Source organism: Triticum urartu, chromosome 1A (assembly GCF_056163025.1).
Source record: "Triticum urartu cultivar PI428250 chromosome 1A, HENAU_Tu73, whole genome shotgun sequence".
NCBI lineage: Eukaryota > Viridiplantae > Streptophyta > Magnoliopsida > Poales > Poaceae > Triticum > Triticum urartu.
Window position 1 is genome coordinate 325,752,864 of NC_141873.1, and position 23,689 is coordinate 325,776,552.

General features: G+C 42.6%; 1 protein-coding gene across 1 annotated transcript; it reads right to left on the bottom strand.

The window, feature by feature from the left end:
* Positions 1-3,862: 3,862 nt before the first annotated feature.
* LOC125509509 (cytochrome P450 89A2) lies at positions 3,863-5,626 on the bottom strand. Its single transcript, XM_048674493.2, has one exon. The coding sequence runs from the start codon at positions 5,536-5,538 to the stop codon at positions 4,012-4,014; it is 1,527 nt and encodes a 508-aa protein (XP_048530450.1). The 5' UTR covers positions 5,539-5,626; the 3' UTR covers positions 3,863-4,011.
* Positions 5,627-23,689: the final 18,063 nt, after the last annotated feature.

The following is a 23,689-nucleotide window of genomic DNA, read 5'->3' on the forward strand; positions in this document are numbered from 1 at the left end:
CAATTCATCTTACTTTTGTCGAATTATCTTCATCTTCCCATTTTCAATTCATCAGTTCCTTCTTGAGCTGTATCATCTCAATTTCATGCCATCCTTCTTCACATCACAAATTTATACACCCTTTATGCAATGCAATTATATTCGTACTGACATTATGCCATCTTGGACATATTACTCCTTTCATTAAGATATTTTCATTACAAATAACATAACACTTTCATTCTTCCAAGCGCAATGATTCTTGTGTCATTATATTTATAGTTACTCGTAGGCTTGTAGATCTTGTCCTCTCAAGTTATGTTCTACAAAACTTGCCTTCTACTTTTTCAAATAACTTAAGTTTGTCTTTTAAGTTTTGTTCGTCCAAACTTGCCTTCTGTAAATACCAAGTTTTGCTATCTGAAAGTTATCACCACAGTATCGTCTTCGTCTTTCGTCGTTTGGTACTTCAATTTCTAATTTCTAATTTTTCTGGCCGCACCCCGCACGTCGTTGCTTCGAACTACGAGACATTTATTTCTGTGGTGTCAAGTCCACTTGCTCCACAATATTTTTGAGCCAAAATGCATCAACTTTTTCGTCCCTACTATTTTTCCCTTTTGTTCTTCCTTTTCAGCATCATCCTCTAGATCTAGTTGTTCTCACTCGTACCGAACATTGCTGCCGCCGGTCGCCGAAGTCCCCGGCTCCAACCATCGGCACCTATAACAGCTATTGTCGGTGTTCTTCTGTTGCTATCGTCACCACTCACCCTTGGTGAGAAGAAGGTGAAAGCAGCAGATGAAACAGAGGTTACTTACCATGTATCCTGCTTAATATAGTTCAAATCAAGGTTGAACGTTTCCTTTGTACCGAAACTGTTCGCAATTATCTAGTGGGCAACCTGTTATGACCTCACAGGCTTGTGCGCCGATGAAAATGTTGTCAAGAACAATTGCTTCCCTCTCTTCCTTTCAAAAAACTGCAGAGAAAGAACGGTAAGTTTCATATAATTATTAAAATCTAAATCAATATATGCATGATTTGCTTGTAGTTCATTATAGTCTAGTAATTATGTGCTCACTTATTCACTAAACAAGTTGTGGATCCAACTTATGTGCAATTGTATTCGTATGAAACATTCACTCAATTGTTTTTGATTATTTCCTCATGACTACAAAATTGTTCTAATGAGTCCCACATACAATTTTGTTTTGTCAACTACTTATTAATGAATATCCTTGTTATGTTGTTCTGCCATATTGAAAATCTTGTAATATATACTCATTTTATACAAAGTTCAAACCACACACGACAACCCATACTTTAGTTGTTGGTGCACATAAAACATCTTTTTCATGTCAAGTATGCAATCAAATCTACCAATTTCTAACTATCAACTTTTCTAACATAACGTTACTGCATTTCAAAATTGCTCATGTGTATGGTTGTCTCAAATATAGTTTCTCAACATTATAATCTCACTAATAGACCAACATACCTTGTGTAAAAACAATCGCTTAATATTGCTCTGTAAGAGGGCATCTTTATTTCACTTCATTTTTCTGAGGTCACCCCCTACTCTGTAAGGAACGATTTCTTAGACAAGGTCGACATTACAAGATTTGGCATAACTGAAGTTACAACTTTGCTTTAGACGAAAGAAGACTTTACTTTTGGCATAATTATCAGGAATGAACAACAAAGAACCTCTTTTATTGGGACCAATTGGACCCAATATATCAAATTGTTGACAAGAACATGCACCTCACTTTAGCTGGCAAGCCTCATACTTCCATCTCTGTCCAACTTCCCAATGATCCCGTCACTCATCTATGTATGCTTTTTAAAACATAACAACATTTAATTATCCTTTTTATTACATCCATGTTCGCATACTATAACAATTACTTACTACCTGTACTAATTTGACATTCATTACTAGTTCTCCTCAACTTGCAACTAATTTTGCTTATATACATTATCGTGTTTTTAGTAAACTGGATATTACACAAAAACGAATTATGAGGAGAATTGAGCGGTTAAGTTTATTAATAACTGAGAAAAAATTGTCCATGCGATTAAGTTTAAGCGTATTGAGTGGTTTCTGAACAAATACAAAACTGGATCGACTAATCATTCATGCATGCCATTGTTGCATACTTTGACAAAGTCCAACATTAGAAACAAACTCATGGTAAGATTTGTATTCACTTTTACTTTTTTTAGCATACTCTTTTTACAAAATATGTAATTGTTACTTCCCTGCGCTTTTCCCCAATAGAAGGTACCGACGTGTTATGCTAACATGATACAAGAACTAGGTTTCATCACAATTATTGTGCATCATGATATCAACTTCACATGTACGTACGCGTCTTCCATGGATGGGTGTGTCATCATTAATTGTTGGCCAGAAGTACTGAAATAGAGCAAATTCAAAACTAGAGCAAGTTCAAAATCGTGGGCGGGAGCTGCAATCCTCACCGATGAAGTTGCATCCTTTGTCGGTGGTGTTGCGACCACAGACAGTGGAGTTGCAGATACTGGTGACGATGGTATGGTGGAATAAGGTATCCCTGGTCTCTCACTACCTCGACGACGTCCGATCCGGCGCTGACGAAGGGCCTGTGAGAGTTTGTATCCCCAAATCCATTGGTTCCCTTCAGATCTTGGTTGTTCGTGTGTCTTTCAAGGAGAACTTTTGACTGGCTATTGGTGTGATGACTATGACATCTTCCTTTGTGTTGTTGTGTGGCTTGACCCTATTTCTCCAACCCTCTCTGCTAGTGGTGATGAATTGCAAGCTTGTTCCGCGTGGAGTGATGCCACTCGATGCTGCTTGAGCGATTTTTAGATCTCGCTTCAAGAGGCGAGTGGATACTGTGGTCTTCAAAACCTGGTATGGTGAGGACGTTCGCAGGTGGCACTTTTAGTTGTTGTGATTCAGTGCAGTTTTCAACCTTCGGCGGGTGCAATCAAAGGAGGAAGAAGACTATTATATTTTTTAATGTAATTTTTTTTCATGTTCCACGTCGTGTTGTCTAGCCATGATACTAGCCTTTGTTTTCTTTGATTGATATTAGTCAGATTTAAGACGTCTTTGGATGTCTTTATTTAAAAAATGAGTTGACGAAATGAAATCTAGTCGCAGGGTCCAACGAAGAAGATTCATCTGCGGAATATTTATATCACTTTCTTGGCAACACTTAGGTTAACCCCAATACAGGATGCAATCTGAAATAAAGTAGCGTTAACACTAATCAGAACTGAAGTCACCCAAGTAGCATGCTGGCGGAAACAAAGTTATCTTGGACGGATATATCTATCTTAACTTTTCTTCAAAAGATCTGTACTCTCTTGAAACTAATAATTACCTTTTCTCAAACGAATGAAGGACGAGTAATATGCATTGAAGGGAGTATTTTTTTTTAACAAGTAAGGTAAACTACTCTTTCTGTTTTAAAATAGATGATCCAATTTTATATTAAATTTAGTAGGAAGTAACTACGTGTCATTAACACTCCGGAAATCTGTGCTCTTGCTTGCTCAATCATCAACTAGTAACATATGTAAGGCTAGTCATAGTGAGAGTAACTTAGCTAGTAACATAGCGCATTTTAAGAAATTTTTGTTTATATGGCAAATATTTAATATGAGGTAGTAACATAATATATTCCTGTAACATAGCGCTTCCCAAATAAAATGAGTCTACAAGCTAATAAATGAAGCCATCTATGACACTACTATTATGTTACTTTGTATTATGAAGGTACTAGTAACTTAGACTAGTGTCATGCATATGACACTAGTCTAAGTTACTCCCCACTATGACCAGCCTATCCAGCCTCTGACTGCAGCTTTGTACTTTAAACACCTCAACTTCTCGAAAGGGGCACTAGTAATATTCCATCGTACAGCAACTAATTAACCATTATCAACATGGAGTAAACTAAAAACAAGAACGACCGAAGCGATAGGAGTGGACTACTGGTCGATTTTGACTACTTGCTGATGGAGATGGATTTTGTCTCAGGCCCTTCGTGGCACGAGGCGTGGGCGCAGCGGCTTCTTCATGACGACGGTGAACTCGTTCTTCTCGGCGAAGTCCACCTCCTCGCCGGCGACCTCCTGCCACTCGAACTCCCTCACCATGTTGGCCACGAAGTACTCCAGGTGGAGCATGGCGATGCCCAGCCCGGCGCAGATCCTCCGGCCCACGCCGAACGGCATCATCTTGATCTCCCGGTTGCCGGTCACGTCCACCGCTTCGCCCGCGCCGCCTGGCAGGAACCGCTCCGGCACGAACTCCGTTGGCTTCTCCCACTCCCGCTCGTCCCTGCTCATCTCGGCCACCATGAAGTTCACCGTCGCCCCCTTGGGAATCAGGTACCCGCCGATCTCCATGTCCGCCGCCGCCTTGTGCGGCAGCACGAAGTGCGCCGGTGGGTGCTTCCGGAGGCCCTCGAGGACCACCGCCTTGAGGTACGGCATCTTGTGGACGTCCTCCTCCGAGACCTCGTCCTGGTCGTCCCCCTTCGTGGCGCTGATCTCTTCGTAGAGCTTCTCCTGGATGGCCGGGTTCTTGACCAGCTCGGCCATGATCCACTGCAACCCGGTGGAGGTGGTGTCGGTCCCGGCGTCGAGGAACTCGGAACAGAGGTTGATCATCTCGTCGTCGGTGAGCGGGCGGTTTCCCTCCTCGGGGAGCTTTATGTCGAGCAGGGCGTCGACGTAGGAGTGCTCGAACGCGCTCTCTTTCTTGGGCTCGCCGCCGAGTTTTCTGTACTCCCGCCGAGCGTTGATCAGCGGCACGAACAGGTCCTTCTTCCTCCGCTGCATGGCGTGCACCGTCTGGAGGCGGTCGCGGTAGAGATGCTTGGTCACCGACGGCAGGAAGGAGAAGATGGCCATCTTCCTCGACCTGTAGATGAGAAGTTCGCGCTGGGCGGCGGCGATCGCGCGGACCGTGGCCTCGTCGAGCCGCTCACCGAAGCACATGAGCACGAGGAGGCAGAACATGGCGTACTGGAACGTCTCCACGACGGCCGCGCCGCCGGACGACGACTCATCACGCAGCTTCTCGGCCAGCACGCGGCGCACCCAGGAGCGCGCGGGCGCGAAGAGGCGGACGCGGGACGGGTGCAGCGTCTCGGAGACGAGGTTGCGGCGGAGGAGGCGCCAGACAGGCCCGTAGCTGGCGCGCGTGATGGTGTTGTTGTTCTCGCCCAGCAGCTTGAGCGAAGGGAGCGCGGGGCGGTCCGCGAGCGTGGCGCCGCGCTCAACGAGCGCCGCGTGGGCCAGGCGGCGGTCGGCGACGAAGATGGAGAGGCGGGACCCCACGCGCAGGGACACGATGGGGCCGTAGCGCTTGAAGAGGCGCCGGAGCAGGGGCTCAACGTCGGCGGGCGAGTTGGTCAGCCACACGACGCTGCCCAGCACCGGCAAGGACGGCGGGCCGGGCGGGACGCGGAGCCGGCCGCCCTTGCGGCCGCGGAGGAGTAGGATCAGCGGGATGGCGAGGAGGATCGAGCCGAGGAAGATGTGCCACGTGTCCATGGCGAGCGTGTGGTGCTCTTCTGCTCTCTGTTCGCTGGTGGAATGGATGCGGGGGGCTGAGATGAGGACGGTGCAGCTGTGCGGTTGCCGTTTTAACTAGCGGATGCAACGTGTTGATCGTGTTTACGTCATCGCCCTAGTGCTTGGAAAAGAAGGAAGCGAATGTTCGACCGTGTGCTCACGTCAGGGCTGACGGGTCCTTGGAATCTTCCAACAGTCAATCTAGATTGGCGCTTTCGAATTGCTGCTCAAGGAAAGAAAATTACTCCCTCTTCGATTTTTAATCGTGGAAAATCGATAAGAAAAGGCAAATAAAAATAGTAGGCAAAATAGTTTTTCTTTGCATGATATCAATGCTTTGAAACGGTTTCCCATAGACTAAGGAAATCGCTCGTTCCAACACTCGCGTGCGAAGGAGCGTTTCCGCTAAGTAACTGCCCGTGCATATAATTTGCACATTTCTATTAATGATTTTTAGGCAATCACTGTAATTACCTGTCAGCTTATTGTTAATGTGTACTATAATTGACTAAAAAGAAAATCTAGCTGTCAATTAATGAGCACTCATTGACATACCTAATAAACAAGATTTTATTTGGTAAAGCAAGTAGGAAAGTAAAGAGTTGGTTTTCATGGAAAACATGGTGGGTAAAATCATAGATGTGATGTGACATGGGTGGGGGAGGGTTTATTAAAAGGGGATAATTGGTTTTATGCCTCTACTGGTTTGGGCGGGAACGAGTGTTTTCGAAAACCAGGGGTAAACCTGCCGAGTGTGACCCAACTAGGGGCATAAAACCAATTATCCCTATCAAAAAACATGGATGGGAGGAGGCATGTGTAGGAAGGTTGAAGAACGGAAGTAGTAAGAGAGGGAACACTAGAGGACATTGTTTTGGTACCCCGAACATATTTGCTCCTGATAGCTATGTTGTTGTTTGGTTCTTCACGATTGGTGAGTTGTTCAATGCCATGAAAATAGACATATATTACACCCTCTGTTCATAAATATAAGATGTTCGAACTTTTTGTGAATCGGATAGATATAGTCATGTTTTAGTGTGTTTGTTCACTCATTTCAGTCTATATGTAGGTCATACTGAAATATTCAAATCATCTTACATTTATAAACCGAGGGAGTAATAGTCAAGGTCTTCTCCATGCCACAGTCTCAGCCGTCTTCCCATTTAGCAGTCTTATCGGCGGTTGGAGGGCTAGGGACCCATCCCTTTTGTTTTCCTTAGTTTTAACAAGTACAATTATTTTCCTTAGGTTTAGTTTCCCTCGCGGCATCAGCCAGGTGGTATTTATGATGGCAAGTTAAATAAGGTATTTTCGGCCTCTCCCTACTTCGAGTCTTCGAGATGTTTGGTCTAGCGTCGGGAAAAGGCCTATGAGGATAGGCGTTGCCAAATATGTTGGCTCTTTCCGTATCTTGGCCGTTGGTGTGTCAACGAGGGCTAGCGGTTGGCTGGCTTTTGGTGCGACGACTCCAACATTTTCCTTTCGGTTTGTTATGCAACATGGTTGGTTTCTTCAACCCTCTAGATTGGTGGTAAAGGATTGCAACTCTGCACTTCTTGTATGGAGAAAGAAAAAGGAAGGGGACGGGCAAAGGATGGGATGTTTGACCATATACTAACATTGGGACTGATGAACCCTTGTAATCTTTGAATAGTCAATTGCTTGATCAACCTAGAATGACACTCTTGATTTGCTGTTCAAGGAAAGAAAATGAGCTTATGTTTCTTCCTTCAATTTTGATAGTGGGAAATTGATAATAAAAGGCAGATATTAATATCTAGATAAGACAATTTTTTTGATAAAGAGAACTCCCTCTCTGATTTCTCTTATTAGAAACCACTTGTTTGTTACAAACTTTCACAACCAGAATGAAAAGTGATAACCCACAAGTATAGGGGGTCAGTTCTAGCCTCTTTCGATAAGTAAGAGTGTCGAACCCAACGAGGAGCTAAATGTAGAACAAATATTCCCTCAAGTTCTATCGACCACCGATACAACTCTACGCATGCTTAACGTTCACTTTACCTAGAACAAGTATAAAACTAGAAGTACTTTGTAGGTGTTGCAGGCTAGGTTCGCAAGATAATAAAGAGCGTGTAAATAAAATCTAGGGGCTATTTAGATAAAGACACAACTAAGTTAGTTTTAGTAGAAAGCTTTTTGTCACGAGAAAGTTATTTGTCCCTAATCGATAACTAGACCGGTAATCAATATTGCAATTCTATATGAGGGAGAGGCATAAGCTAACATACTTTCTCTTCTTTGGATCATATGCACTTATGATTGGAACTGTAGCAAGCATCCGCAACTACTAAAGATCATTAACGTAAAACCCAACCATAGCATTAAAGTATCAAGTCCTCTTTATTCCCATATGCCATGACCCACTTATCCGTGTTTGTGTTTCTATCACTCACGCAACGCAGACAATAAGCAAACAATGAACATATTGCAAACCCTACAGCGGGGACCCCTCACGCTTGCGCGACACGGAGAGCACCATAGGACAACACCAATAATAAAACATGCAACTCAAACTGATCACGATCATCAGTCAACCCATAGGACAAAACGGATCTACTCAAACATCATAGGATAGCCATACATCATTGGGAAATAATATATAGCGTTGTGCTCCATGTTCAAGTGGAGATTACAGCGGGGAGAAGGGGTGTTACACCGCTACATAGAGGGGGAGAGAGTTGGTGATGATGGCGGAGAAGTTGTTGGTGTATATTGTTGTTGCGATGATGGCCCCGATGGCGTTCCGGCGCTACCAGAAGAGAGGTGGAGAGATCCCCCTTCTTCTTCTTCTTCTTCCTTGACCTTCCCCCTAGATGGGAGAAGGGTTTCCCTCTGGTCCTTGGCTTCCATGGCGGCGGAGGGGCGGGAGCCCCTCCTAGATTGGATCTCTCTCTCTCCCTCTCTCTCTCTCTCTCTCTCTCTATTTTCTTCTGTTTCTGCGTTCCCAGATTCTGGCCTTTCACCGTTTCTTAAATTCCTGGAGATCCGTAACTCCGATTGGGATGAAATTTTAACACGATTTTTATTCGGATATTAGCTTTCTTGCGGCAAAAGAAGGGCACCAACCGCCCTACTTAGTGGCCACAAGGACCAGGGGCGCTCCCTACCCCCTAGGGCACGCCCTCGTCCTTGTGGGCCCCTCGGGAATCGTCTCGCATTGATTCTTTCTCCCAAAAATCACATATATTCCAAAAAAAATCTTCGTAAGTGTTTATCCCGTTTGGAGTCCGTTTGATATGGATTTTCCGCGAAACAAAAAACATGCAACAAACAGGAACTGGGCACTGGATCAATATGTTAGTCCCCAAAAATAGTATAAAAAGTTGCCAAAAGTATATGAAAGTTGTAAAATATTGGCATTAAACAATCAAAAATTATAGATTGGATGGAGACGTATCAGCATCCCCAAGCTTAATTCCTGCTCGTCCTCGAGTAGGTAAATGATAAAAAAGATAATTTTTGGTGTGGAATGCTACCTAGCATAATATTGATCATATAATCTACATATGGCATGAATATTAAGACATGAGTGATTGAAAGCAATAGTCTATCATTTTACATTAAGACAATAATACTTCAAGCATACTAATAAAGCAATCATGTCTTTTCAAAATAACATGGCCAAAGAAAGTTATCCCTACAAATCATAGTCCGGCTATGCTCCATCTTCATCACACAAAGTATTTCATCATGCACAACCCCGATGACAAGCCAATCAATTGTTTCATAATTTTAATGTTCTCAAGCCTTTTTAACTTTCACGCAATACATGAGCGTGAGCCATGGATATATCACCATAAGTGAAATAGAATATGATGGTGGAGGTTGTGTGGAGAAGATAAAAAAAGGAGAAAGTCTCACATCAACTAGGCAAATTAATGGGCTATGGAGATGCCCATCAATCGATATCGATGTAAGTGAGTAGGGATTGCCATGCAACGGATGCACTAGAGCTATAGGTGTATGAAATATTAAACTGAAACCAAGTGGGTGTGCATCCAACTTGCTTGCTCATCAAGACCTCAGACATTTGAGGAAGCCCATCAACGGAATATACAAGCCAAGTTCTATAATGAAAAATTCCCACTAGTATATGAAAGTGACAACATAGGAGGCTCTCTCTATGAAGAACATGGTGCTACTTTGAAGCACAAGTGTGGTAAAAGGATAGTAGCATTGCCCCTTCTCTCTTTTTCTCTCATTTTTTTGTTTTTTGGGGCCCTCTCTTTTTTGGCTTATTTTTTATTTTTTATTTATTTTTCGTCCGGGGTCTCATCCCGACTTGTGGGGGAATCATAGTCTCCATCATCCTTTCCTCACTGGGACAATGTTCTAATAATGATGATCATCACACTTTTATTTACTTACAACTCAATATGTAGAACAATATGACTCTATATGAATGCCTCTGGCAGTGTACCAGGGTGTGCAATGATCTAGCATAGCAAAGATATCAAAAAAACGGACAAGCCATGAAAATATCATGCTAGCTATCTTACGATCATGCAAAGCAATATGACAATGAACGCTCAAGTCATGTATATGATGATGATGGAAGTTGCATGGCAATATATCTCAGAATGGCTATGTTAATGCCAGGATAGGCAGGTATGGTGGCTGTTTTGAGAAAGATATAAGGAGGCTTATGTGGGATAGATTGGTAGGAAAAGACTATCGCTCGTCCCCGACTGCCACTCATAAGGAAGACAATCAAAAAATAAATCATGCTCCGACTTCATCACATAACGGTTCACCATACGTGCATGCTACGAGAATCACAAACCTTAACATAGGTATTTCTACCAATCCACAATTACTCACTAGCATGACTCTGATATCACCATCTTTATATCACAAAAGTATTGCAAGGAATCAAACATATCATATCAGTGATCCACAAGTTTTATGTAGGATTTTATGACTAACCATGTGAATGACCAATTCCTGTCAACTAACTCTCTAAATAGATATAAGTGAAGCAAGAGAGTTTAATTCTTTCTACAAAAGATATGCCCACGCTCTAACAAATATAAGTGAAGCAAAAGAGCATTCTACAAATGGTGGTTTTCTATGTGTAGAGAAACAAGCAATCGAAACTTCAAATGATATAAGTGAAGCACATGAAGCATTCTATGAATCCATACTCAAAAGATATAAGTGAAGGAAATATGCCCTAGAGGCAATAATAAAGTTGTTATTTATATTTCCTTATATCATGATAAATGTTTATTATTCATGCTAGAATTGTATTAACCGGAAACTTGATACATGTGTGGATACATAGACAAAACACCGTGTCCCTAGTAAGCCTCTACCAGACTAGCTCGTTAATCAAAGATGGTTAAGTTTCCTAACCATAGACATGTATTGTCATTTGATGAGCGGGATCACATCATTAGGATAATGATGTGATGGACAAGACCCATCCGTTAGCTTAGCATAATGATCATTAAGTTTTATTGCCATTGCTTTCTTCATGACTTATGCATATTCCTTTGACTACACGATTATGCAACTCCCGAATACCGGATGGATACCTTGTGTGCTATCAAACATCACAACATAACTGGGTGATTATAAAGATGCTCTACAGGTGTCTACGAAGGTGTTGGTTGGGTTGGCATAGATCGAGATTAGGATTTGTCACTCTGAGTATCGGAGAGGTATCTTTGGGCCCTCTCGGTAATGCACATCGTGATAAGCCTTGCAAGCAATGTGACTAATGAGTTAGTTATGGGATGATGCATTACGGAACAAGTAAAGAGACTTGTTGGTAACAAGATTGAACTAGGTATGAGGATACCGACGATCGAATCTCGGGCAAGTAACATACCGATGACAACGGGAATGATGTATGTTGTCATTGCGGTTTGACCAATAAAGATCTTCATATAATATGTAGGAACAAATATGAGCATCCAGATTCCGCTGTTGGTTAATGATCGGAGATGTGTCTCGGTCATGTCTACATAGTTCTCGAACCCGTAGGGTCCGCACACTTAACGTTCGATGACGATTTGTATATTGACTTTTGTGTTTTGGTGTCCGAAGATTGCTCGAAGTCTCGGATGAGATCACGGACATGACGAGGAGTCTCAAAATAGTCGAGAGGTAAAGATTGATATATTGGACGACAGTATTCGGACACTGCAATGGTTCCGGAGTGTTTCAGGTATTTATCAGAGTACCGGGAGGTTACCGGAACCCCCTAGGGAAAGTAATGGGCCATATGTGCCTTAAGGGGAGAGAGAGGGCAGCCCACAAGGGGTGCCCCCCATGGGCAGTCCGAATTGGACAAGGGGAGGGGCGCCCCCCCTTTCCTTCTCCCTCTCCCTCTCCTCCCCCCTCCAAAAGAAGGAAGGGGGCCTGTCGGTGTCAAAACTGGCGGATCTTGGGTAGGGGGTCCCGAACTGTGCGTCTAAGGCGGATGGTAATAGGAGGCAGGGGACACGATGTTTTACCCAGGTTCGGGCCCTCTTGATGGAGGTAAAACCCTACGTCCTGCTTGATTATTCTTGACAATATGAATAGTACAAGAGTTGATCTACGACGAGATCGGAGAGGCTAAACCCTAGAAGCTAGCCTATGGTATGATTGTATGTTGTCCTACGGACTAAAACCCTCTGGTTTATATAGACACCGGAGGGGGCTAGGGTCACACAAGGTCGGTTACAAAGGAGGAGATATACATATCCGTATTTCCTAGCTTGCCTTCCACGCCAAGTAGAGTCCCATTCGGACACGGGACGAAGTCTTCAATCTTGTATCTTCATAGTCCAACAGTCCGGCTGTCCGGAGACCCCCTAATCCAGGACTCCCTCAGTAGCCCCTGAACCAGGCTTCAATGACGATGAGTCCGGCGCGCAGTGTTGTCTTCGGCATTGCAAGGCGGGTTCCTCCTCCGAATACACCACGGAAGAATTTGAATACAAGGATAGTGTCCGACACTGCAAAATAAGTTCCACATACTGATACGCCTCCGTCGTATCTATAATTTTTGATTGTTCCATGCCAATATTCTACAACTTTCATATACTTTTGGCAACTTTTTATACTATTTTTGGGACTAACATATTGATCCAGTGCCCAGTGCCAGTTCCTGTTTGTTGCATGTTTTTTGTTTCGCAGAAAACCCATACCAAATGGAGTCCAAACGGCATAAAAATGACAAAGATTTATTTTGGAATATTTATGAATTTTGGGAAGTGGAATCATCGCGAGACGGTGCCCGAGGGGGGCACGAGGTAGGGGGGCGCGCCCTAGGGTGTCAGGGGCGCCCCTGACCCTCATGGCCACCCCGCAAGGCGGTTGGAGCCCTTCTTTCGCTGCAAGAAAGCTAATTTCCGGATAGAGATCGTGTCAAAATTTCAGCCCAATCGGAGTTACGGATCTCCAGGAATATAAGAAACGGTGAAAGGGAAGAATCTGAGAACGCAGAAACAGAGAGAGACAGAGAGACAGATCCAATCTCGGAGGGGCTCTCGCCCCTCCCAGGCCAAGGACCAGAGGGGAAACCCTTCTCCCATCTAGGGAGGAGGTCAAGGAAGAAGAAGACGAAGGGGCCCCCTCTCCCCTTCTCTTCCGGTGGCGCCAGAATGCTGCCGTGGCCATCATCATTATCACCGCGATCTACACCAACACCTCCGCCATCTTCACCAACATCTCCATCACCTTCCCCCCTCTATCTACAACGGTCCACTCTCCCGCAACCCGCTGTACCCTCTACTTGAACATGGTGCTTTATGCTTCATATTATTTTCCAATGATGTGTTGCCATCATATGATGTCTGAGTAGATTTTCGTTGCCCTATCGGTGGTTGATGAATTGCTATGATTGATTTAATTTGCTTGTGGTTATGTTGCTATCCTTTGGTGCCCATCATATGATTGCGCGCGTGGATCACAACCTAGGGTTAGTTGTATGCTGATAGGACTATGTATTGGAGGGCAAGAGTGACAGAAGCTTCAACCTAGCATAGAAATTGATGCATACGGGATTAAAGGTGGACCAATATATCTTAATGCTATGGTTGGGTTTTACCTTAATGAACATTAGTAGTTGCGGATGCTTGCTAATAGTTCCAATCATAAGTGCATAGAATTCCAAGTCAGGGATGACATGCTAGCAGTGGCCTTTCCCACATAATACTTGCTATCGGTCTAGTAAAGTAGTCAATTGCTTAAGGGGCAATTTCGTAACTCCTACCACCACTTTTCCACACTCGCTATATTTACTTTATTGGTTCTTTATCTAAACAGCCCCTACTTTTTATTTACGTACTCTTTATTATCTTGCAAACCTATCCAAGAACACCTACAAAGTACTTCTAGTTTCATACTTGTTCTAGGTAAGGCGAACGTCAAGCGTGCGTAGAGTTGTATCGGTGGTTGATAGAACTTGAGGGAATATTTGTTCTACCTTTGGCTCCTCGTTGGGTTCGACACTCTTATTTATCGAAAACTGTTGCGATCCCCTATACTTGTGGGTTATCAAGACCTTTTTCTGGCGTTGTTGCCGGGGAGCAATAGCGTGGGGTGAATATTCTCGTGTGTGCTTGTTTGCTTTATCACTAAGTATTTTTTATTTTCTGTTCTTAGTTGTTTTCTATCTTTATTTATGGGTAGGAAACGCAGAATACCAAAAAAATTAGTTGTACCTACTGAACCAATGGTTGAAGAACCACTCAAAATCTATCACACTGCTGAAGCTTATTACTTGGATCATCTTCGATCCCTTTGTGCTCGTGCCGAAACCCCAACTAGCTTAGTTGAGAGCAAATCTTTAGATGAGCATGCTTGTTATGTGCGACACCGTATATCTGAAAAAGGGAAACTATTATGGGGTCAAATTCAATGTTTGCAGTGCTATGCTTGGAATTTACGTGAAATATATGATTTTACTTGTTGTTCTGGAAACCCTAAGAAACACCTTCCCTATCAATGTGAGTTTATTGATAATGGAATCTTATCTTCATATGCTAAGGGTGTTTATAATTACTATGATGTTCAACAAATTGAAGAATTTGTTGCTTTTAAAGGTGCTTTTGAAATTCATTCTTTGATTGAAAAGTATGATGCTACTCTTTACAAATCTTAAAATTTTGCTATGTTTAAATATTGTTATGAGAATTATGCTTCTAATGCCTATGTTAAACTATATATTGAGGAATACTCCGCTGTCCAAGAAGAGACTAATATTTTGCAGGAGTCTATGGAAGAAGAAATTGATGAAACTGTGAGCTCATTGGATGAAAAAGATGAGGAAGAGAGCGAAGAACAAAAGGAGGAAGAGCGGATTGATCACCCATGCCCACCTTCTAATGAGAGTAACTCTTCAACTCATACATTGTTTAATTCCCCTTCATGCTTACCGAAGGATGATTTGCTATGATGACTGTTATGATCCCTTGGGTTCTTTTGAAATATCCCTTTTTGATGATGCTTGCTATGCTTGTGGCCAAGATGCCAATATGAATTATGCTTATGGAGATGAACTTGCTATAGTTCCTTATGTTAAACATAAAATTGCTGCTATTGCACCCACACATGATAGTCCTATTATCTTTTTGAATTCTCCCGACTACACTATATCGGAGAAGTTTGCACTTATTAAGGATTATATTGATGGGTTGCTTTTTACCGTTGCACATGATGATTTTGATGAATATAATATGCATGTGCTTGCTGCTCCTACTTGCAATTATTATGAGAGAGGAACTATATCTCCACCTCTCTATGTTTCCAATACGATAAAATTGCAAGAAACTGTTTATACTATGCATTGGCCTTTACTTTGTGTGCCTGAATTGTTCTTTTATGACATGCTGATGCATAGGAAGAGAGTTAGACTTCGTTGTTATATGATATATGTTACCTTGTTCTCACCACTAAATTACAAATCATTGTTAATTAAAATTGGCTTTGATATACCTTGGGATCCGGGTGGATCCATTACTTGAGCACTATAGGCCTAGCTTAATGGCTTTAAAGAAAGCGCTGCCAGGGAGACAACCCGGAAGTTTTAGAGAGTCATTTATTTCTGTTGAGTGCTTTCATATAGTTTAAAAACAACAAAAATAAAGAGGGGAACCCAAAACTTTTTCGAAAAGGAAAGTGAAAGTGAGAAAGACAAGCATTGTTGAAGTGGGAGAGCTCCTTGAACTTTGTTCATGCTCACTGAAACTTTGTGAATCTTGATTACAGAAACTTTTCAACAAAAATAATTATCCCCTTGTACAATTCCATTGTATTATAAAAATAATGTGCTAAGGTTTTCCTTTAGGATGTTTACATTTGCTTGATGGTTTGTATGGTGCAGGACAGAAACTTTGGCTGTAGTGCACGATTTTACATTTTTAGCTGGAACTTCAAATGGTTCTGATTCTTTTTGCATTGTATTCCTATACAAATTTTTTATTTTTCCTAATTTTGGTAGAATTTTTCAAGAATTAGAAGTATGGTGAATGTTCAGATTATTACAAACTGTTCTGTTTTAGACAGATTCTGTTTTTGATGCATAGTTTGCTTGTTTTGATGAAACTATCAATTTATATCAGTGGATTAAGCCATGAGAAAGTTATATTACAGTAGAAAAAAATGAAAAAACAAAATATGAATTGGTTTGCAACAGTACTTAGAGTAGTGATTTGCTTTATTATACTAACGGGTCTTACCGAGTTTTCTGTTGAAGTTTTGTGTGGATGAAGTGTTCGATGATTGAGAAGGTCTCGATGTGAGAAGAAGGAAGAGAGGCAAGAGCTCAAGCTTGGGGATGCCCGAGGCACCCCAAGTAAATATTCAAGGAGACTCAAGCGTCTAAGCTTGGGGATGCTGGGAAGGCATCCCCTCTTTCTTCAACAAGTATCGGTATGTTTTCGGATTCGTTTTGTTCATGCGATATGTGCAATCTTTGAGCGTCTTTTGCATTTAGTTTTCATTTTTCGTTTATGAACCATGCTGGTATGAGATAATCCTTGGTTGATTTATAGAATGCTCTTTGCACTTCACTTATTTCTTTTGAGTATGGCTTTATAGAATGCTTCATGTGCTTCGCTTATATCATTTGAAGTTGGATTGCTTGTTTCTCTTTACATAGACAACCACCATTTGTAGAATGCTCTTTTGCTTCACTTAGATTTGTTAGAGCACGGGCATATATTTTGTATAAAGAATTAAACTCTCTTGCTTCACTTATACCTATTTAGAGAGATGACAGGAATTGGTCATTCACATGGTTAGTCATAAAATCCTACATAAAACTTATAGATCACTGAATATGATATGTTTGATTCCTTGCAATAGTTTTGCGATATAAAGATGGTGATATTAGAGTCATGCTAGTGGGTAGTTGTGGATTGTAGAAATACTTGTGTTGAGGTTTGTGATTCCCGTAGCATGCACGTATGGTGAACCGTTATGTAACGAAGTCGGAGCATGATTTATTTATTGATTGTCTTCCTTATGAGTGGCGGTCGGGGACGAGCGATGGTCTTTTCCTACCAATCTATCCCCCTAGGAGCATGCGCGTAGTACTTTGTTTCGATGACTAATAGATTTTTGCAATAAGTATGTGAGTTCCTTATGACTAATGTTGAGTCCATGGATTATACGCACTCTCACCCTTCCACCGTTGCTAGCCTCTCTAGTACCGCGCAACTTTCGCCGGTACCATAAACCCACCATATACCTTCCTCAAAACAGCCACCATACCTACCTATCATGGCATTTCCATAGCCATTCCTAGATATATTTCCATGCAACTTCCATCATCACCATATTCATGACTTGAGCATTGATTGTCATATTGGTTTGCATGATCGTAAGATAGCTAGCATGATGTTTTCATGGCTTGTCCGTTTTTTGATGTCATTGCTACGCTAGATCATTGCACATCCCGATACACCGCTCGAGGCATCCATATAGAGTCATACTTTGTTCTAGACATTGAGTTGTATTATTGAGTTGTAAGTAAATAAAAGTGTGATGATCATCATTATTAGAGCATTGCCCCGGTGAGGAAAGGATGATGGAGACTATGATTCCCCCATAAGTCGGGATGAGACTCCGGACTTTACAAAAAAATAAAAGAGGCCAAAGAAGCCCAAATAAAAAAAAGAGGCCAAAGAAGCCCACCAAAAAAATAATAAAAAAACAAAAAAATGAGAGAAAAAGAGAGAAGGGGCAGTGCTACTATCCTTTTTCCACACTTGTGCTTCAAAGTAGCACCATGTTCTTCATATAGAGAGTCTCTTGAGTTATCACTTTCATATACTAGTGAGAATTTTCATTATAGAACTTGGCTTGTATATTCTGATGATGGGCTTCCTCAAATGCCCGAGGTCTTCATGAGCAAGCAAGTTGGATGCACACCCACTTAGTTTCAGTTAGAGCTTTCATACACTTATAGCTCTAGTGCATCCGTTGCATGGCAATCCCTACTCACTCACATTGATATCTATTGATGGGCATCTCCATAGCCCGTTGATACGCCTAGTTGATGTGAGACTATCTTCTCCTTTTTGTCTTCTCCACCATCATATTCTATTCCACCTATAGTGCTATGTCCATGGCTCACGCTCATGTATTGCGTGAAAGTTTAAAAGGTTTGAGAACGTCAAAAGTATGAAACAATTGCTTGGCTTGTCATCAGGGTTGTGCATGATGTGAATATTTTGTGTGGTGAAGATGGAGCATAGCCAGACTATATGATTTTGTAGGGATAACTTTATTTGGCCTTGATATTTTGAAAAGACATGATTGCTTTATTAGTAGGCTTGAAGTATTATTGTTTTTATGTCAAATGATAGACTATTGCTTTGAATCACTCGTGTCTTAATATTCATGCCATGATTAGATTACATGATCAAGATTATGCTAGGTAGCATTCCACATCAAAAATTATCTTTTTTATCATTTACCTACTCGAGGACGAGCAGGAATTCAGCTTGGGGATGCTGATACTTCTCCGTCGTATCTATAATTTTTGATTGTTCCATGCCAATATTCTACAACTTTCATATACTTTTGGCAACTTTTTATACTATTTTGGAACTAACATATTGATCCAGTGCCCAGTGTCAGTTCCTGTTTGTTGCATGTTTTTTGTTTCGCAGAAAACCCATACCAAACGGAGTCCAAACGGAATAAAAACTGACGGAGATTTATTTTGGGATATTTATGAATTTTGGGAAGTGGAATCATCATGAGACGGTGCCCGAGGGGGGCACGAGGTAGGGGGGCGCGCCCCAGGGTGTTAGGCACGCCCCTGACCCTCGTGGCCACCCCGTAATGCGGTTGGAGCCCTTCTTTCGCCGCAAGAAAGCTAATTTCCGGATAGAGATCGTGTCAAAATTGTTGGAAATATTCCCTAGAGGCAATAATAAATTGATTATTATTATATTTCCTTGTTCATGATAATCGTTTATTATCCATGCTAGAATTGTATTGATAGGAAACTCAGATACATGTGTGGATACATAGACAACACCATGCCCCTAGTAAGCCTCTAGTTGACTAGCTCGTTGATCAATAGATGGTTATGGTTTCCTGACCATGGACATTGGATGTCATTGATAACGGGATCACATCATTAGAAGAATGATGTGATGGACAAGACCCAATCCTAAGCCTAGCACAAGATCATGTAGTTCGTATGCTAAAGCTTTTCTAATGTCAAGTATCATTTCCTTAGACCATGAGATTGTGCAACTCCCGGATACCGTAGGAGTGCTTTGGGTGTGCCAAACGTCACAACGTAACTGGGTGGCTATAAAGGTACACTACAGGTATCTCCGAAAGTGTCTGTTGGGTTGGCACGAATCGAGACTGGGATTTGTCACTCTGTGTAAACGGAGAGGTATCTCTGGGCCCACTCGGTAGGACATCATCATAATGTGCACAATGTCATCAAGGAGTTGATCACGGGATGATGTGTTACGGAACGAGTAAAGTGACTTGCCGGTAACGAGATTGAACAAGGTATCGGGATACCGACGATCGAATCTCGGGCAAGTATCGTACCGATAGACAAAGGGAATTGTATACGGGATTGATTAAGTCCTTGACATCGTGGTTCATCCGATGAGATCATCATGGAACATGTGGGAGCCAACATGGGTATCTAGATCCCGCTGTTGGTTATTGACCGGAGAGTCATCTCGGTCATGTCTGCATGTCTCCCGAACCCGTAGGGTCTACACACTTAAGGTTCGGTGACGCTAGGGTTATAGAGATATTAGTATGCGGTAACCCAAAAGTTGTTCGGAGTCCCGGATGAGATCCCGGACGTCACGAGGAGTTCCGGAATGGTCCGGAGGTAAAGAATTATATATAGGAAGTGCTATTTCGTCCATCGGGACAAGTTTCGGGGTCACCTGTATTGTACCGGGACCACCGGAAGGGTCCCGGGGGTCCACCGGGTGGGGCCACCTGCCCCGGGGGGCCACATGGGCTGTAGGGGGTGCGCCTTGGCCTATATGGGCCAAGGGCACCAGCCCCAAGAGGCCCATGCGCCAAGAGAAGAGGGAAAGGAAGAGTCCTAAAGGGGGAAGGCACCTCCGAGGTGCCTTGGGGAGGAGGGACTCCTCCCCTGGCCGCACCCTTCCTTGGAGGAAGGGCCAAGGCTGCGCCCCCCTCTCCCTTGGCCCTATATATAGTGGGGGGAAGGGAGGGCAACCAAACCTAAGCCCTGGCGCCTCCCTCTCCCTCCCATGACACATCTCCCTCCTCCCGCAGCGCTTGGCGAAGCCCTGTTGGAATCCCGCTACTTCCACCACGCCGTCGTGCTGCTGGATCTCCATCAACCTCTCCTTCCCCCTTGCTGGATCAAGAAGGAGGAGACTTCGCTGCTCCGTACGTGTGTTGAACGCGGAGGTGCCGTCCGTTCGGCGCTAGAATCATCGGTGATTTGGATCAGGACGAGTACGACTCCATCAACCCCGTTCTCTTGAACGCTTCCGCGCGCGATCTACAAGGGTATGTAGATCCACTCCTCCCTCGTTGCTAGATGACTCCATAGATAGATCTTGGTGACACGTAGGAAAATTTTGAATTATTGCTACGTTCCCCATCAGTGGCATCATGAGCTAGGTCTATGCGTAGTTTCTATGCACGAGTAGAACACAAAGTAGTTGTGGGCGTTCATTTTGTTCAATATGCTTACCGTTACTAGTCTAATCTTGATTCGGTGGCATTGTGGGATGAAGCGGCCCGGACCGACCTTACACGTACTCTTACGTGAGACTGGTTCCACCGACTGACATGCACTAGTTGCATAAGGTGGCTAGCGGGTGTCTGTCTCTCCCACTTTAGTCGGATCGGATTCGATGAAAATGGTCCTTATGAAGGGTAAATAGCAATTGGCATATCACGTTGTGGTTTTTGCGTAGGTAAGAAACGTTCTTGCTAGAAACCCATAGCAGCCACGTAAAACATGCAAACAACAATTAGAGGACGTCTGACTTGTTTTTGCAGGGTATGCTATGTGATGTGATATGGCCAAAAGGATGTGATGAATGATATATGTGATGTATGAGATTGAGCATGTTCTTGTAATAGGAATCACGACTTGCATGTCGATGAGTATGACAACCGGCAGGAGCCATAGGAGTTGTCTTAATTTATTTATGACCTGCGTGTCAACATAAACGTCATGTAATTACTTTACTTTATTGCTAATCGTTAGCTATAGTAGTAGAAGTAATAGTTGACGAGACAACTTCATGAAGACACGATGATAGAGATCATGATGATGGAGATCATGGTGTCATGCCGGTGACAAGATGATCATGGAGCCCCAAGATGGAGATCAAAGGAGCTATATGATATTGGCCATATCATGTCACTATTATTTGATTACATGTGATGTTTATCATGTTTATACATCTTGTTTACTTAGAACGACGGTAGTAAATAAGATGATCCCTCACTAAAATTTCAAGAAGGTGTTCCCCCTAACTGTGCACCGTTGCGAAAGTTCGTCGTTTCGAAGCACCACATGATGATCGGGTGTGATAGATTCTTACGTTCACATACAACGGGTGTAAGACAGATTTACACACGCGAAACACTTAGGTTGACTTGACGAGCCTAGCATGTACAGACATGGCCTCGGAACACAAGAGACCGAAAGGTCGAGCATGAGTCGTATGGTAGATACGATCAACATGAAGATGTTCACCGATGTTGACTAGTCCGTCTCACGTGATGATCGGACATGACCTAGTTGACTCGGATCATGTAATCACTTAGATGACTAGAGGGATGTCTATCTGAGTGGGAGTTCACAAGATGAACTTAATTATCTTGAACATAGTCAGAAGGTCTTCGCAAATTATGTCGTAGCTCGCGCTTCAGTTCTACTATTTAGATATGTTCCTAGAGAAAAATTTAGTTGAAAGTTGATAGTAGCAATTATGCGGACTAGGTCCGTAAACTGAGGATTGTCCTCATTGCTTCATAGAAGGCTTATGTCCTTAATGCACCGCTCAGTGTGCTGAACCTCGAACGTTGTATGTGGATGTTGCGAACATCTGACATGCACATTTTGATAACTATGTGATAGTTCAGTTAAACGGTTTAGAGTTGAGGCACCGAAGACGTTTTGAAATGTCGCGAAACATATGAGATGTTTCGAGGGCTGAAATTGGGATTTCAGGCTCGTGCCCACGTCAAGAGGTATAAGACCTCCGACGATTTTCTTAGCCTACAAACTAAGGAGAAAAGCTCAATTGTTGAGCTTGTGCTCAGATTGTCTGAGTACAACAATCGCTTGAATCGAGTGGGAGTTGATCTTCCAGATGAAATAGTGATGGTTCTCCGAAGTCATTACCACCAAGCTGCTTGAGCTTCGTGATGAACTATAATATATCAGGGACATATATGATGATCCTTGAGATATTCGCGATGTTTGACACCACAAAAGTAGAGATCAAGAAGGAGCATCAATTGTTGATGGTTGGTGAAACCAGTAGTTTCAAGAAGGGCAAGGGCAAAAAGGGATGCTTCATGAAATGGCAAATCAGCTGCTGCTCTAGTGAAGAAACCCAAGGTTGAACCCAAACCCGAGACTAAGTGCTTCTATAATAAGGGGAACAACCACTGGAGCAGAATTACCCTAGATACTTGGTAGATGAGAAGGCTGGCAAGGTCGATAGAAGTATATTGGATATACATTGTGTTGATGTGTACTTTACTAGTACTCCTAGTAGCACCAGGGTATTAGATACCGGTTCGGTTGCTAAGTGTTAGTAACTCAAAATAAAAGCTACGGAATAAACGGAGACTAGCTAAAGGTGAGCTGACGATATGTGTTGGAAGTGTTTCCAATGTTGATATGATCAAGCATCGCACACTCCCTCTACCATCGAGATTGGTGTTTGCGTTGAGCATAGACATGATTGGATTATGTCTATCGCAATATGGTTATTCATTTAAGGAGAATAATGGTTACTCTGTTTATTTGAATAATACCTTCAATGGTCTTGCACCTAAAATGAATGGTTTATTGAATCTCAATCGTAGTGATACACATATTCATGCCAAAAGATATAAGATAGTAATGATAGTACCACCTACTTGTGGCACTGCCACGTAAGTCATATCGGTGTAAAACGCATGAAGAAGCTCCATGTTGATGGATCTTTGGGCTCACTCGTTTTGAAAAGTTTGAGACATGCGAACCATGTCTATTGGTGTATATGCATGGAGAAACTCCATGCAAATGGACCGTTTGGACTCACTTGATTTTGAATCACTTGAGACATGCAAATCATACCACATGGGCAAGATGACTGAAAGCCTCGGTTTCAGTAAAATGGAACTAGAAAGCAACTTGTTGGAAGTAATACATTTTGATGTGTGCAGTCCATTGAGTGCTGAGGCATGTAGTGGATATCATTATGTTCTTACTTCACAGATGATTTGAGTAGATGTTGAGTATATTTACTTGATGAATCACGAGTCTGAATTATTAAAAGGTTCAAGTAATTTCAGGGTGAAGTTGAAAGATCATCGTGACAAGAGGATAAAATATCTATGATATGATCATAGAGATGAATATCTCAATTACGAGTTTGGCACAGAATTAAGACATTGTGGAAATTGT